This window comes from Sciurus carolinensis, chromosome 17, assembly GCF_902686445.1.
Source record: "Sciurus carolinensis chromosome 17, mSciCar1.2, whole genome shotgun sequence".
NCBI classification, from domain to species: Eukaryota; Metazoa; Chordata; class Mammalia; order Rodentia; family Sciuridae; genus Sciurus; species Sciurus carolinensis.
This window is the reverse complement of record NC_062229.1, coordinates 26,912,301-26,929,741: the sequence shown is the minus strand read 5'-3', so window position 1 is coordinate 26,929,741 and position 17,441 is coordinate 26,912,301. Positions and strand designations below refer to the sequence as shown.

General features: G+C 36.3%; 1 protein-coding gene across 12 annotated transcripts in view; it reads left to right on the top strand.

The window, feature by feature from the left end:
* Snrk (SNF related kinase) overlaps positions 1–17,441 on the top strand; it is a 44,419-nt gene that overhangs the window by 24,717 nt on the left and 2,261 nt on the right. For all 12 annotated transcript variants that reach the window (XM_047530845.1, XM_047530841.1, XM_047530844.1 and 9 more), the window contains 3 exons: positions 10,010–10,151; positions 12,455–12,667; positions 15,367–15,501. In XM_047530845.1, coding sequence (XP_047386801.1) covers positions 10,010–10,151; positions 12,455–12,667; positions 15,367–15,501 — 490 coding nt within the window. The remainder of the gene's footprint in view (positions 1–10,009; positions 10,152–12,454; positions 12,668–15,366; positions 15,502–17,441) is intronic.

Genomic DNA, 17,441 nt, shown 5'->3' with positions numbered 1-17,441 from the left:
CAATATAGTGTAAAACAGTGTCTAAATTTTTTAAATTTTAATTTAGAAGTGCTTTGAATTCTGAAACTCAAGGCAAAAATTATAGGACCTTAGCATTTGTGGTACTGTGTCTGATGAATAGGAAAATATGTAAGACTTTGTGCACACACTCATCGTCAGTCAATAGATCTAAATCCTGGTGCCTGGGACATAGCTAGGTACACTAGTTTGTTGAGTAAAAATAAAGGAGGGGCTGTGGATGACTAAAAAAAGAGCATGATGTTTGAGCACACGTGCCCTGATCTTTGGAATTGGATGGGGCCTTGCCAATTGTGCCTCACTCCAGATGGCTCACTTGTCTCCCTTGCTCAATAGTAAGGTCCTTGAGAGAGGGGACTGTGTGTTTCTGTTTTATCTGTGTCCCATTGTCTGGTAAACATGACAAACTTAGCACTTGTTTAGCAAATAAAAATTACTAAGATGAACTAAAGAAATAAAAATTTACATTCTTTTAAATTATTTAACAAAGCTTAGTTGTGGCTCTTCCTAGTAACTCTTTTCCCTTGCCTTTCCATTTGTATATTTGATGACTCCTAGGCTCTTAGAGAATCTAATGAAAACTATCTTCAGAGAGGTACAAGCAAACACATTTTGCTTTAGTTTCAGAGGTATTTATTGACTACTATGAACCTCCTTTTTGGACCTGGTCTTCTAAGCTTATATGGGTGAGTAAAGAGTGGGCACAAATAGTTTTAAGTAAGCTTTGGAGCATAAAATATAGTTGTAGAATAATGTCCTTACTTTTGTGCCTTTGAGTACTTAACTCTCATTTTTGTTTTATGGTTTAGCTCTTTCATTTTTCTTGTTATATTTTAAATTTCCTAGCTGTGAGTTGGGTAGGAGATTATAATGGAAAACTTAAGTCAGGTGCTAGACAAGGGTGATTCCAAAAGGACCATCAGGTCCTTGGCGTGTACAGTATTCTTTTTATTTTTTAAAATCAAACAAGTCTAACTTGTAGGTGTTTGGTATGTTGGGTATTACTTTCTAAAAAATCAATTGAGTTTATTTTTGTTCCTTGAAAGAGTCTATTAAGCCATAGACCGGGAGCAAATACTTGCAAATCACTTAACTGACAAGTAACTTGTTTCCAGAATATATAAAGAACTCTCAAAACTCACTAATAAATTAAATGGTTATTCAGTTTAAAAATGCCAGAGATTTGTACAGACAGTTCACCAAAGACATAAAATGGCAAATAAGCACCATTAGTCATTGAGAAATACAAATTAAAACACACCCATTAGAATGGTTAAAATTTTAAAAACTGATAATACCAAGAAATGATGAAGTCCTGAATGGAGCAAGTGTAAATCATATGTTTCTGCTAGGAATGTAAAATCATACAGCCTCTTTGAAAAATAGTTTGTTAGTTTCTTATAAAGCTAAGCATACACTTACCCAGCAAACCCATTCCTAGGTAATTTCCTAAGAGAAATGAAAATTTGTTAGTATAAAAACCTGTACGTGAATGCTTTTCATGGCTTTATTCATAATTGACCTGAATTGAGATAAGTCGTAGAACATCTGTACAATGGAATACCACTCAGCAGTAACAAGTGATGAACTATTGACATGTGTAACAACAGAGATGTGTCTCAAATGCAACAGTGAAAAAAGCCAGATGGTGAAGTATGTACTATATGACTCCACTTAAAGGCAAAATTTAGAGGGACATAAAATAGACACATGGTTGTCAGGACCTGCCCTAGGGACAGAGTTTGTCTGCATGGAGGCAAAAGATACTTTTGGGGGAGATATAATTGTTTAATGTCTCGATTATAATGGCACTTTGATGAGTTCATTTGTTAGAACTTGCAGAAATGCTCACTAAAAATGGTGAGTTTTTGTATATGTTAGTTATACCTTAACTCGGAAAAATTATCAGGGTAGTATATATTTAAAAAGGTCTTTGTATCTTCACACATCTAACAGACTAATTTTAAGGATTATCCATGGTGTTGGTGAGCATGGGGCCTTCCCGCAGACTGCCAGTGGACAGAATTCTACTGCATTAAATGTGCTTTGATAATCTGAAAAAAGTAAATGTTAATTTTAGTAACAGGAAGTGAGTGGTTATATTTGAGAGAACTTTCTAGCTTAAGTTTTAATATGAAGGAATAATCTGAAAGTTATAACCTTCAAGTTATAACCAGGTTGTATGTTTGTTGTAATTCCTAGACATACTGATTTTGTTTAAATATGGGAAAATATATACATTTTCAAATCACATGTCTAATTAAGATGTAATGGTTGGAGATCTGACCAATCAATAACTAATATTTGAATTTTGAATCTTATGTCAGATTTTTTATTTTAAAGTTTGTTTCTGTTTATCCTTAAGTGAGGAAGTTAAGTCTCCTGAAAATTGTAAGCACTTAAAGGAATCTAGGATAGTGCTCTATTGTTAAAGAACATACCTCATTTGACTTTGTATCCCTAGCACCCAGAAAATTCATTTGATTAAATATTTTGTGCCTTTCAAAGAACCTGATTTTAGCCAGAGGTTGCCATATGCAAGTAATTCTGTTAACTGATATTTTAATGGCTTGTACATTCTTATGTTTGCATATCTTAATCTCACATAAAAAACTTGGTGTTTTAAAACTCAATTTAAGAAAACATCAAAATACTCCACTAGTTATAAAACAGAAGCACTGAGTGCAGATTTCAAATTTGTAGTGCTAACCATATAGTACATTAGTCTAGTTGCATTTCACTAACAAGACAGAATTGGTCTAAATTTTTACTAAATTTAAACATTTCTACTTTGTAGTTCAAAGTTAGATTCCAAAATTGCATTGTATTTGTCCTCATGCTGTGAGGAATTATGGAATCACTGTGCAAAACTACATTGAGTCACTGTATGTCCCCAGTAAAGCTGCTCTCCAGTCCCCTAATCCCTGAATGAGAAGAACAGGGAAACTCCTTATGGAAAGTGCTGCATGTTGCTGTGCAAATGGTCATTGTTTCCACATTTTAAAAACACTTCTAATATATGAACATTATAGATTCTGTGATGAGTGTTACAATAGAATTGGGGTAAAAAGTTTTTAAGATTTTCTCCCTTGAGCTTGTAAAAGGAGACAACTAGATATCACACAGTATTCTTTAAAAGATCTAATTGGGGAAAGGTATGAATCTGTAACTGATTCTTTAGTGAGGTACTAAGAAGTACCTTGAGGGGTTGTTCTGGTTGGGTGGAAATTTCAAGGCAGCCAGAGTATCCAGACTGGCTTTGTCTGGGAATGTACCCATGGTGGCTGCCCGTGGTTGGCTCTGACTTTAGTGTCACCTTCACCTCAAGAGCACACAGCTCTGGCCTGAAGCAAGGAAATGGAATTAGGGTGGCATTTCCCCTGGCTTCATGAACACAAGATCCACTCCCTGGACACTGTGGTACCAAGATGCCACCAAAAACTGTTGGTTACTGTGGTTTATCCACTTTGTCATATACTCTGTGGACTCTATAACCCTGTCCTTTTTTTTTTTTTTTCCTTTTATCACATTTTATAAGACTGTCACAGATTTTTTATGAAACACCAGTGACTTTCATATTTGAATTTTGAATTTTCTTAACTCTTGAAGCAATTATTCATACTAAAAATAAAATAATTCTGTCACTATTCATGCTATAAAGAAATTGGTCTATGAATCCCCTTAAGGGAACCTTGCAGAACCAAGTATAGCCAGATCACAGACTGAGAATCACTGTCTCTGCAAGTAGAGAATTTGTGTGCATTTTTCTGTTACTTTTACATTCCTCTAAAGAAGTTTCCACTTACTTAAAATACCTGCTTATTACATCATAATGTTCTGTTAAGCATAGCTAATTTTTAATTACTTTTTATGTATAAATAAATGAGCATTCTTGTAATTCAAAGAACAGAAATACATTGAGTACAAAGTTTAAAGCTCTCAGTCCCTGCAGGCTCTGCAATGGTACATATAATGTTGTTTTATAGAAGAGAGAACTGAGGCACATTGAAGCTGGATTATTTGACTAAGAATACACAGCTAATCAGTAATTATAGAATTTGAACTGAGGTCCCTCTGAAACCTTTCCCCAGGCATGTATGCTCTTTCATTATGCCATGCTGAAAGTAATCACCCAGTGAGGACATTTTAACCTGGCTTATCTTTGTCTCTTCATTTGTAAAGTTTACTTCCTCAATGGTACAAAAATCGGGTTTATAAAGTGATTTATGAAGCTATGCTGAGTTGGAAGGGTGTCTGCTGCTTGTCTGGTTTGGATTTGTGTGAACATGCACAGTCCCACATGTGATTGATAACCCTTTGACTTCTTGAACTTTTCTCTGTTTTCCTTGACTTGAAAAAACAAGTTTGTACAAGTCCTAAAATAGCTAACTAAAATAAACTGCAGCTTGTCTTCAGTGATTACCCCCTTGAGTCTGCTCTGAGCTCTTTGTCTCCTTTCCCTCTTTAGCTTTATTTTTTGCAGAATAGAAATAACCCCCACCTACTCCTGTACCCTAAAACTCTGCTTTGACTGCCTCCTGGGGGACCCCACCCAAACAATATTTGCAGAACTGCTTTCTCTTTAGTTTTGGGTTCATTCCATTCATTGGACTTCCGTTGAGCAGGCTCTAGCTAGGTGCTGGGGAAGTTTTCAACATTCAAGGATCTCGGGGGGGAATGGAGGAAAATAGGAGAAAACCTGTAATAACTGCTCATTGTAATGATGCTGAAATCATTAGTTGACTCTGTTCTCCAGATTGGAGGGCAGTATGAGGAGACCTCGGGGAAGATGAGGGTCACTGGAGGAATCCTTTGAGAATTTTAAGCACATGATAGAATTGACAATATCTCCTTGATGTGGAAGTCACAGGACCTATAGAATGAGGGATCTCTGATGTCTTCTAAGTTTAGATTGGGTGTGCAAGTACCATTGGCCAGCCTAGAGCACAGATGGGAACATATAACTTGGGGCAAAATGGATAAGCTTAGTTGATGCAGCATTGATTTTGAGAATCACCAAGGGGCATTTAGATGAATCTAGTTCTGGGAAAGAAGTGTTTCAAAAGTAGGTTTGAAATTATGGCACCCATTCCCACTTCTTTTGTTCTTAAGGGAAAGGATATTTCTCTATGAAATAGTAAAAACTTGTTTCTTATTAGAGTATCAATAGGCCCAGGATAACAGGGATATCCTAAAGCATGTCTAAAAGACTTATTCAAATTCTTTTCTCTTCTGCTTTACTCTTAACACTTTGTTCATTTTCAGAATGCTCTCTGGTGACGTTCCTTTCAGCTAAACACTGCTCTTGTTTGGAGCAAGAAAGAACTTTTAGTAGTCAGAACTCTGGGTGATTTTGGATGCAGATCAGTAGCTCTTACTGTGTAAATAGAAATTCAGATGGGTAAACCATGGGTGATTAGGTTTCTGAATATCAATATAAGAAAATAAAGGTCCTAACTTTTCTTGTAGACTCCTTTAACCTATATACTTGTGAAATAGTACTTAGTATTCTAAGAAAGCACTGCCTTTTACTTTAGTATTGGGTCATATGTCAGTTGCTAGTGACCACAGTTGGAAGTGAAAAGTGATTGCATAAATCTTAGCAGCTATTAAGTGGTGTTGTATTGTAAAAGTTGCCCCTATGCCATCCGTAGTGGTTTTAGAATAGTCTAGTTCTGTTGCTTCTTTCATGACTTATGACTGTACTGAAAAATCTAGAAGAAAAAAATAGGGGTTTCTACTTAAAACTTTTCTTCTGATCTTCCCATTTTTAGTGTTTTTGAGTCCCTCTCCTTTTGCTGTATAGATGATTCCCTTTAGAAAAAAAAATTGTAAGAAACTCTCTCAGTAGTTATGACATCCCATCATTTACTTTTTCTCAGATAAATGATTAGCATGTCCTTTTTGTTTTCATTTTGACCTTTTTAGTATAAATTCAAACCCTAGAAAGAGCATAATTCAGTTGTATTGAGATAAATAAATCTTCCAAGTGTTTGCAGATGAGACTTCAATCATTTTGTGATCTTAATTCCATCTAGGTGGAGATCAGCACAATTAGTACTGTCAAAGATTTCATTATCTTTCCACTCCTTTCCACATTTCCATGAGTTGCAAAATTTTTTAACCAAACCAATTATGCTTATGTGATATTTTCTTTTTTCCATCTTTATTCAACACAAGTCTATATCTGTTACTGGGTCTGAAATCAAAATATGTGTTCCAAATAATGATATCAGCATTAAGATAGTTCAGATGGCTGATGTTGGTTAACCCATGTATAGACAATTCCATCAACATTCATTAAAAATGGAAATAAAGGCCCCACTCCATGTTCTAGACCTCCACCCCACCCCAACCTCCATTTATAGTTTTGGTGGGGCCCTTACAGTCCTAGCATTTTAACCTGAGGTTGTCATCTATGCCTTGTGAATTTGTAGTTTTATTAGTAAGTTTTGTTTTGTAAGGAAAAGATAGTCTAAAATATGCACTAAAGTGAATTTTATTAAAGTACCACCTCTGTCTCCTATTTATGGGAGAATGTAACAGATAAGCTTTCCTGATGGTATTCTTAGTGGCCTATAACCAAAAAATGGCCAGTCCTGGGAACCTATGCTCTTGAAGAAGCCTTTCCCTCTCTCTCTCCTATCTTCGTTGGTTTTTTCCGCATGTTGGTTGGCTTTGTGTCTTCTTAAATTTACTTTTGTTTTCTGTTTCCCTCAGTAAAGTCTTACATCAGCAAGGGTATCTCTTTCATCTGTCTTCTGTGCCTGGGAGTAAGGATGGGGCAGACACAGCTACCTCTGAGTCTTCTCTGTGCAGAATTCTTAGCATGGATTCTATTTTAGTCCTTTTAATGCTCGTGACAGCTTGATGAGGAAGTAGATTACTATTAGTATTCCCATATTAAAGATAGGAACACATTCTTATATAACTTGACTAATATCATATTACTCTGGTGTCCTCTTTTTGTCTTTTTCCTTTGTCCCTTGGGATGACAAAAGTAAAATCATTCAGAGAGTGAGAGAGAGAGAGAGAGAGAAATAAATCCAGAAAATAAATATACTTATCCCTCCATGTACACAGAGGATTGGTTCCAGGGCACCCTTCATACCAAGTCCAAGAATGCTCAGGTCCCTTGTGTAAAATGGTGTTTGATTTGCATATAACATGCACTTCGTCCTCCTGTATGCTTTAAATCATCTCTAGATTGTTAATCATTCCTAATACAATATAATTGCTGTGTAAATAGTTATACTGAATTGTTTAAGAAATAGTGACAAAAAAGTCTGTACATGTCTAGTAACAGGTATAGGTTTTTTTCTCTGAATAATCATGTCTCAGTGAAGAAGTCATATGCCCATTCTAAATTTTTGTCCTTCTTTGCACAACTTTTTTTCTAGTTTAAATGCTTCAAATTGTTATCTAGTAACTTAGCAAAGCACTTGATATAGAATTTTATTTCTAAGTTTCTCAACTTTTAAGCATTTCCTTGTCGAGAAATTATTTAAACTCTAACTGGAAATGATTGAAATTGTGTGTGTGTGTGTATGTGTGTGTGTGTGTGTGTGTGTTTTGCTTTTCTTGTTTTTAGCTCTTCTAATCATGTATCACTTTATAACAAGCAGTGAGTGTTAATTTTATTGAGCAAATTATCTGAGGAGAATATTTCTAAATTATTGGATTTTTTCTTGTGAGATTAAAATTTAACAGAAAAAGAAAGTTTTCTTTAACCAAATAAGAATTTTGTGTAATTGCTAGTTGATAGTTATATTATTCCATTATATTTTTGGAACATCAGCTTTGTATAATTATATTGTCAGATGTCAACTCCAGTTTATCATAAAAAGTAAAAAATAAAACTCATTTATCCGCAGTTAAAGTATGAGATGGTAGAGGAAATAATATAAACAAACTCATTTTATACACATTTTGTAGGATTTTTGTGGAAAGAGGAATTTATTATATATCAAATACATATGTATTAGTGGTTAGGTACGATGATTGAAGTAGCATTAAAGGATGTCAGTATTTGAACAACAGAAGAGTTTTTATATTAACTGCCTAAGTTAATGCATTTTTTGTTATAGGTCATTAAAAGTCCTTTCTTTGGTGGAAGGGGGGATAGCAAAGTTTATATATTATAGATCAAAACTTGGTAAATTTCCATTCTTGTGGAAATGGACATCAGTGGGAGGATAAGAGTTAGTTTACAGTCAATTTCTAGAACATAATTGTTTTGTAAAATGAGGGACAGCATGCAATAAAGGAAAGTAATTATAATTGCCACTTGTTCACAGTGGTGCCTTGGGAGTTGGGGGCAGGTACCACAAAATAGCAAGTTCAGGTTGCACAAAAAAGGTTTAAATTAAACATGAACTAAGTATCTCAGTAAGGTTCTATTAGAATTGGGTTCTCACTGGCTATTTAAAGAATAACTATGACCTATTGTCATTATTCAAATTGTTTGGTTTTGAAAGGGTATGTTCCTCTGAATTCCAAGGTCAAGGCAGAGAAATGAGAGTCAGTGATTGGGGTAGACTCCTGAGCCAGCTTGCTGCCCTGAGGCAGTAGGTCAGATAATTCATGCATCCAACAAGCAGTGCCAGACCTCTTAGGAATCCTACGGAGCCAAGAGTTTGGACTGAAAGATCTGTAGGTTTCTTTCATCCTCATTTATATTAATGTTTTAATTTAAGAAAAAATTTTATCTCTTTCACTAATTTCCATTAGAGCATCATTAGTAAAATTTATTATATTTTCAAAATATCACATTGTGTATAACTTTTGAGTTCCTGCCTTTGTTGCCTTCTTTGCTCAGTTTGAACCAAGGCAGAGATTTTATTAATAAATTTTAATGCACTTAGTAGGGAGCCTACATTATTTTGAGTGTTTTAAGCTTACATGTAAATAGCAGTTAAGCGTTAACAGATGTGATGATACAGGTCATGTGGCCTGCCCCTCCATTCTCTTAATAAGCCTTTTTGTGGTCTAGAAATCTTGAATTGATTCTTTTTGTTATGTGGATCTTTAAACTCTCTTGTCTATATTTTAGTTTCTGGAATGAATTAATTTATGATCTCCTTCCTAAACCCTTTTTATCAAAAATACCATATATTTTCATCTAAAAATAATTACTTTTTCCATCTCATTGATGAGTTTGTTTCTTGTTTAATGACAAGAGGTAGGAAGTAGTTTGTTGTTGGTGTCAGTCTAATGCTTGGGTGGGGAGGGTCCTCAGATATCAGTTAGTCCAGCCTTGCCAATGTGGTAGGAATCCTTATGCTGACTATTAGAAGTTTGCCCAGTCTTTACTGAATATTTTCAATGATGGGAAACTTCATTTTCTGGCGTTTTAATGGCTTCATTGAGTGACTGCATTGAGTGGCTCCCACTGTGTTTAAGCTGAAATTTGCCTTCTGGTTACTTAAACCTTGGGTTCTAGTTCTGCCATCTAGTGATAGATATCCAGTCTGTTTCCTCATCAGCCATATTTTTGCTTTCTCTGAGCTTTAATTTCCATAAAGTGACCATGAGTTGAATGACTTAGTTACTTCAGGATTGAGGTAAAGAACAATTGAGATAATGTAACCTTAGATAAAATCCTTTTCAGATCTCAGATACTAGTATCTTAGTTTTAGCTCTGGCATACATTGTAATGGAAAAAGGGCAGTATGTTGTCCTTTGACCTAAAAGCTAGATAGGTACTTCCAAGTAGATATTCTTGTTAATAACAAAAATTAATTTATCTCTTCACTGAACATTTATTGACCATTCACAATGTATGGCACTTGCTTGGGCCTTAAGAGAATTCAGTGAAGAAGACATCTTGTCCTATTGTGTCTTAAGTTTTCTTTCCTTGTTATTTTTACTTCAAGATGTAAATGCTTTTGACTGCTCAAAATGAAATAATACTGTTAGTCTACTTTTACTCTTCATAGTGTTTTTGATTTTCTAACTACTCCAATATTTCAAAAATGTTTTTGATTTGTAGATATATGGAGTCTGGGAGTGATCCTTTTCATGTTGGTGTGTGGGCAGCCACCATTTCAAGAGGCCAATGACAGTGAAACATTGACAATGATCATGGATTGCAAATACACAGTACCATCCCATGTGTCTAAAGAATGTAAAGAGTAAGTAAAAAAAAAAAAAAAAAGTATGTGGAAATCTTAAGAACTAATGTTAAAACCAGGAATTTTATTTGATGCCATTAACATGTCAAGAAATTTTGAGATGGCTTCAATATCTAAGGATCTAGGTGTATTTTAATTTTTGAGCATATTCTTCTTGTTGAGACTCTTTAGGGGTAGTGTTAGCCCCAGAATTTGATTTAAAATCTATTAGATTACAAAATGTACTCATATATTTCTTAAATATGTTTGTTTTCAAGAAATCCATTGTATTTGTTGTCAGCCTCCAGAAGTGATAGTTATTCACTTCCGTCGAAGTGAAGACATTGCCATGAAAGTGACCTTTTTCTGCAGCCACAGAAAGCAAGACCATTTGGAATTGTTGGAGTTGTTTTAAGTTCCAGAAAATAGGGCATTTTATTTTCAGAAGAGATAATCAGCACGCTATTTTAGGATTTACATAGATGGCTCATAATTTTATTCACACATTCCTTTGGCTAATTTACTCAGCTTGCTGAATATGTTCTTCCACTGTTTTCTGACATCCATTGTTTCTGTTGAGAAATCAGCTATTTTGTTGTCTCTGCCTATGTGTTTGTCTTTCCTTTCAGACTGTTTTTCAGATCCTCTACTTATTGTGTTTAGGATATGTTGGGCTTCCTGGTTCATGATTTGTGTCTTTTTATAAATTAGGAAAATTCTTAGCCAGTATCTTTTCAAGTACAAATACAGTTTCTTTTACATTTTCTTGTTTCCTTCTAGAACTCTGATTAGATATATTAGATATTTTCACTCCATCCTTTTTATCTGTTAATCTCTTATACTTTCCATATCAGTTTCCTTAACCTTATCTTTCAGTTCATTGTCTTTATGACTAGTTTGAAAAATTTGTTCATTGACTTTTTTTTTTTAAGTTACAGTGATTATTTTTATTTTTTACCTTAGAAGACCTATTTAGTTTTTTTTTTCCCCCAAGACCACATAGTATAATTATGGTTTTTTTTTTTTTTTTTTTTTTTTTTTGGCCTGGTTGTATGCTCAAGCTTCTCTTAAACATATTTAACTCAGTTATGTTCTATGTCTGATATTTGGGTATTTGAAACATTTCTATTCTGATTTTGCTCTGTGTTTCTTGATCTTGTTACTAGTGTCTTGCTTCCTTTGTGTTTTCCAATTGCGATGCTTTTTGTAATATTTGGGAAATTCTGCGGCCTGGTTTTAAGTTACATTCCATTAATAAGGATTTGTGTATTTACTTCTCTGCTAGCTACCTGGGAACATGTCTAACTGATTTCATTAGTTTGATTCACAAATTTGTGTGAGGACCAGTTAAGCTTACAAGTTTTTAGAAGGAATTTATGCACCCCTCTTCCAAGTCAGTATTGAGGCAGGCAAGTTTTCTTCTTGACCTCTTCTGAACAGTGAATTTCCTTCTCAGTCACTCTAATACTCAGGTTTGGGTTCTAGCTCTTTGCAAGGGCTCTTGAACCACTGTCAGCAGGCTCTACATGTTCTATTACATGTACCCAATGTAGCCTTCAAAACAAAGGCAGGCAGGAACAGGCCAAAGACCAGCATTAATCTCCTAAGTGTCCTCCTTTCACTTTGTTCTTAGTTGTTAAGTATTTTTTGTTTTTTGTTTATATTACTAACAAAATGCTTTAAAGAAACTTTTTTGCGGGGAAGGGCCCCAGGGATTGAACTCAGGGGCATTTGACCACTGAGCCACATGCCCAGCCCTATTTTGTATTTTATTTAGAGACAGGGTTCCACTGAGTTGCTTAGCACCTCGCTTTTGCTGAGACTGGCTTTGAGCTCACAATCCTCCTGCCTCAGCCTCCTGAGCCGCTGGGATTACAGGCATGCACCCTGAGCCCGGCTAACAAAATTTATTTCTAAAAATGCATTCCATAGCACTTAGTGGTTTTCATCAGGAGGGTTATTCATTCTTCCTGAGTCAGAAGTTGGCTAGTGTACTCTATTTTGTCATTGATGATCATTGTGCCTGGTTCTGATATTTCATTAAGCCAGTTAATTCCGGAGCAGATGTTGATATCTAGTGTTAGATGGTAGAAAAACTATATTTTGGTGTTTAGCTTATCAGAATGTCTGGAGGTTGTGATTTTTTATCTTACAAATACAATGACACTAAATTCTCATTATCCCCATCTGTGTCCCTTTTCCCGCTAGTGAACCTAATGAAAGTTATGATGTGGATATAGGAAATAGTTATTATTCATAAAATAATTTGCCACCTTAATCTTCCAAGCAGAGTGCTTTAACAATGGACATACCTTCCTTTCCAGCCTAATCACACGGATGCTACAAAGAGATCCCAAGAGGAGGGCCTCTCTAGAAGAGATTGAAAACCATCCATGGCTTCAGGGAGTGGACCCTTCACCAGCCACGAAGTATAACATACCCCTTGTGTCATACAAAAATCTCTCTGAAGAGGAGCACAACAGCATCATTCAGCGCATGGTGCTTGGGGACATAGCAGATCGAGATGCCATTGTTGAGTATGTCAATACTTATCAGTACAGCTTTAGGACTCCTAGAATGGACTGACTTCCTTATTCTTCAGAGCCTTCTGATACTATGTAATGGATACAGTTCTCAGTTGACAGGAATTGTCATTTATCTTTAGCATTCCTGGTCCAGGACCTGACACAGAAAGTTTTTATTGTTATATTTTTGTTCTAATGAACAAGTAAGCCATCACTGGGTGGTGTTAGTGAGTGCCATGGCCTTTCTGACTTTCTGTGGGGTGAATTGGAATAGCTTGTTTTGTGTCTCAGTATGCACCTTATCTGTAGATATATATCCCTTTTCATTCCTATGTGTCCCCACAGTGAGTAGGGAGACCAGGGCAGCTCTATGGGCTAACTAAGTCAGGGTTTGATAAATGCACTTTTTTTTAATAAGTAAAGTTTTATTCAACCATAGTCGTAGCCATTAGTTTTGCTCTATAATGACTGACTATCTGTCTTTTTTAGAGTCCTTACTGCAGTGACCTGGAACCTGCAAATTACACAAGTCATTAATTAAAGCTAAAGCCTTTTTTTTTTTTTTTTTTTTTTTTTTTTTTTTTCTCCAGTGGATGGGGTTGGTTTTGGGGTGGAACCCAGGGCCTTGTGCATGCTAGGCAAGTGCACCCAAAGGTGCAGCTTCAAAATTAGTTTTCAGTAACCTAAGCAGTTTGAAATCAAGGAAAATGCAGATTAAAGATACACTTGCTTTGTTCTAATGATGAATAATTTTTATAAGAGGTTCTAACTAAATACGTGCAGCATTTCTATAAACAAAAAGTAAAAAGTTATTTAATATGTTGAATGAAACAGTGAGTATGAGGAAAAGAGGATATAATCTGGGAGGCAAGAAAAATATTCCCTTCAGGGATCCCTGTGGACTTATGGGATCTAACCCATCACCTCGATCTGGTGGAGAAGAGGTCCCAGGCTGAACCCACAGCCTCTGCCATGTGTTGGCTGTTAAGAGTGTACCAGCAGGAGACTGGTCTCTGAGATGGGTGGGGGTCTGCCTAAAGGACATATCTTAGGGGTGGGTTTTTTTTTTTCTTCTTCTTTCAGTATTGGGGATTGAAACCAAGGGGACTCTACCACTGAACTACACCCCCAACCCTTTTTATTTTTATTTTTTTTAATTTTGAGACAGGATCTTGCTGGCCTTGAACTTATAGTTCTCCTGCTTCAGCCTCCAGAGTAGCTGGGATTACAGATATGTACCACCATGCTCTGCTTGAGGGTATTTTTAGTACACTGGAAAGAGATATACAAAAATAAACCCAGGTTCTTAATTTTGGTTTAACTACAAATTTCTACAGATTGCCAAGTATATCATGAGTCCTCCTAGATCAACACACAGCTACTTAGATGACTTTGGCAGAGAACAGAACATTTTGCCGTTTCTGCTATGGACACACACTTTAGGAATGTATAGAAAATTATTTTTTTACTTTTGAATGGGTAAAAAGCTATCTGTTTCTTCCTGAGTTGGCCCAATGTTTGTAACTTAAATACATATGCATATGCAGTGGTGTCATATAAAACAACTTAATAGTGTAAATTTAATTTAAATTCAAAGGGAAAGTAAGTTTAAATGGTTCCGGTAGCTGTAGTTTGCCCATCCACTAGCTTCCAAAGTATAGCAGGGACTGGGAGACCAAAGGCTGCTGCTTTCTGAGTGAGTCTTAATTCTTGCCAGCTGCTCATGTTATGAGAAAGCTACTCCTTCTGAGGGCAAGTCCTGAGTTGAAACACGTGTGTTTAACCTATAGTATGTCCCCCGAGCACCGCTAACTGCCTTCTTTGGTGCTCTGCTGAGAAACAACTCAATCATTCTGACCCTGAATTTCACCTTGGCCTCCTCCAGCCTGCCCCACCCCTGTACTTTTTTTCAAAAGTGATCTTGGAATCATTTCTTTCTTAAGTGTTCGTTATCTTTTTTCACTAAGTATAGAAAGTCTCTGAAAATCTCGTTACATATTTCTGAGCCTTGGGATTTTCCAAAACACTCTCGTGGCATGTCCCATGATGGGCCAGCCACAGGAAAGGAGACAGGTCACCTGCTTTGTTTGGCATTGTGCCCCAGCACCTAGCCAGCACAGTGGACAGATGAGGTACTCTGTGAGCATTACCATTTAAACAGATGAATAAATAACATTGATTTTATTCAAAGAGGTTAATAATGACATACTTTCAATTGGTGGTAGTAATTCTGTAATGCCTAAAATGCTAATAGAGTGTGAAAATAAGAACATTTCCTAATTTTTTGATTGATACTAGCATTTCAGTACACATTCATGTAACACAGGCCTTGTCTTCATTTTGTTCTTTGAATGGAAGCAAATAAGCCAGTTTAACAAATAATACACTACATACACACACAAGTTAAATTTTCAGATAATGTTCCTGTTCTTAGAAGCTTCATTATTTTTTCTTATGCATCAGAAACTGACATCAAGCCCAGCTGCTATCAGCATTTTTTTTTCCTCCCCACTAAAATGAACATCTTTTGTTAATTGTTTTTTAGACTTTCAGGAATGACCTAATTTATTTGTTTTTATGGTTTACATTTTTGCATACTTTTAAAGCTTCCCTGTCATTGAATATCATTTGCTTGTACTTTTTGTTTTTTTCCAATTCTTGTAAAACAACCTTTCTCTAGCTTATGTTTGCTCTCATCTCGTTTTCCTCAGAGCCCTGGAAACCAACAGGTATAACCACATCACAGCCACTTACTTCTTGCTTGCTGAAAGGATCCTGAGAGAAAAGCAAGAGAAAGAAATACAAACTAGATCTGCCAGCCCTAGCAATATCAAGGCCCAGTTTAGGTGAGAAAAATGTCTTCACTGATTTTAGTAAGTTACGTTTTGAAATAGTGAACTATTTTGTGTGAGTGCTTCCTAACTCTGGGGTGAGAGGGTCCTAATGAGTGATGGCAACCTCATTGAAGAGGCCACACCTAGCCTGCTGGGGGTGGCTAGGGTCTTGATTCCCTCATCACCAGAAGCTTCTCTTCTTGGGCTCAGTGGTAGTCAGTAGCTGCTTCTAGCCAGTATGTCTGCTAGTTGTTTTCATTACATTCTTCCAAGTCTGACATATATTATTGTGTTGCTTTCATCCCAGGAACAATGTTGAATTTTTCCTCAGTTATTTGAAATAATTTTTATAAGATACATAGGGCATTTTTGTACCATAATACTCTCTCAGGATTTTAGGTATTAGACAGTCAGTTCAGCTAGTTGATTCATTAGCTTTTGACTTTCCTGTGATGTAACTGCCTAATCTGTAAAATGGGTATAATAATATTTACTTCTTGGGGTTGTAGTGAGGGGTAAACAAATGAATATACATTAAGTTCTAAGACCAGGGCTCTGTGTTTGCTCTCATTATTAGGAATATCTGATCATCACTCTCATCTTTAGTAAAGTAGTCCTACCAGGATTTGTAGTTTGCAGAGTGAAGCATAGACTGAGGGGGTTAACAATCATGGTACCCAGCCTATCATCAGAGGTCGCTGTCATCAAGCCTGTGTAACCCTGGACAGGTGACTCTGTTACTTGATTTCTTCATCTGTAAAAGGTGGATAAATAATAGCACTCACTTCACGGAGTTGTTATGGGGTTCAGTGAAATTAATCCCTGCACGGCTGTCGTGGCAGTGGCTGGCTTCCAGTAAGCACTCAATCATTGTGAACTATCAGATTCATTTGTAATTTCTGTTAGCAATCTTTGTCACTGAGATGATTTTTCTTCATTGTTATGGCTATAAAGATTACTTATTTAGTTTTAAGGTGTTGAGTGCAGATATGTGTTCAATATGTAAGCTTTTTGCTGTTTTGATTATCTCACATTAACAGCCATTGGTTGAGGGACGCCTTGCTAGGAGAGTGCCCTACAACTGCAGCACTTACCATCCTTATTTCTGGGTGCGGACTGTCAGAGTGGATTTTCACTTTAAGTTGAAGGAGGGACCTCCTGTCCGTGGTCTCTGCCCTCTTCCCATCTCACACTGGTTGACTGCAGTTCACATAGCACCTCACCCCCCACCACAGTGTTTGCTGGGGCGTTTGAGCAGCTGCTCAGTTCTGGAACAGCTCCACTGTGTGCAGCTCTGCAGGGCCACAAGGCCCACAGAGCTTGTGTGATTGTTTTGATGGAGGATAGATGGCTTTTCCAGAGACACTCTTGATCTTAAAAATATTATTAAACACTCACCTGTTACAAAGTACCTGCAGTGGCTCTGGCAGGTGGCTCACTCCATCCTTGAAAGGTAGGAAGAGGGGCTGAGCTGGGGTAAGGATGTCTGCTGTAAAATCCCTAGGCAGTTTTTTAAAGTTATAGATTTAATTGGGTTTTATTTTTAGGCTAAAAAATTGGTGTGAAATGAAAATGTCACAGCATGAAAGTGACTGTTTTAAATGTCTCTGGCATCTCCTATTCCTTTGGGCAGAGAGGACAGTTAAGAATTCAAAGATGTTTTTTCAAAACAGAGGCTAGAGAGCCTCATTTTCATAAATTCTCTTTGGCTACCAGATAGTGTTCTCATCATTTAGGTGACTCTGGACCACAGAATAAAATCAAAGTTTAAATCATAAGTCAGTTTTTCTATGTCTTATACTTGTATGGACACTCGAAAATGTGCTTATTTATACTTAGTTTTTTTACTGGAGAGGAGATTTACGTATGCTAGTTATAATCCACCTTTAAGCTATTTCCATTTATTTGTATTAATGCTCAGCTTTTGCCCCATCGTGTAGAATCAGCACTGG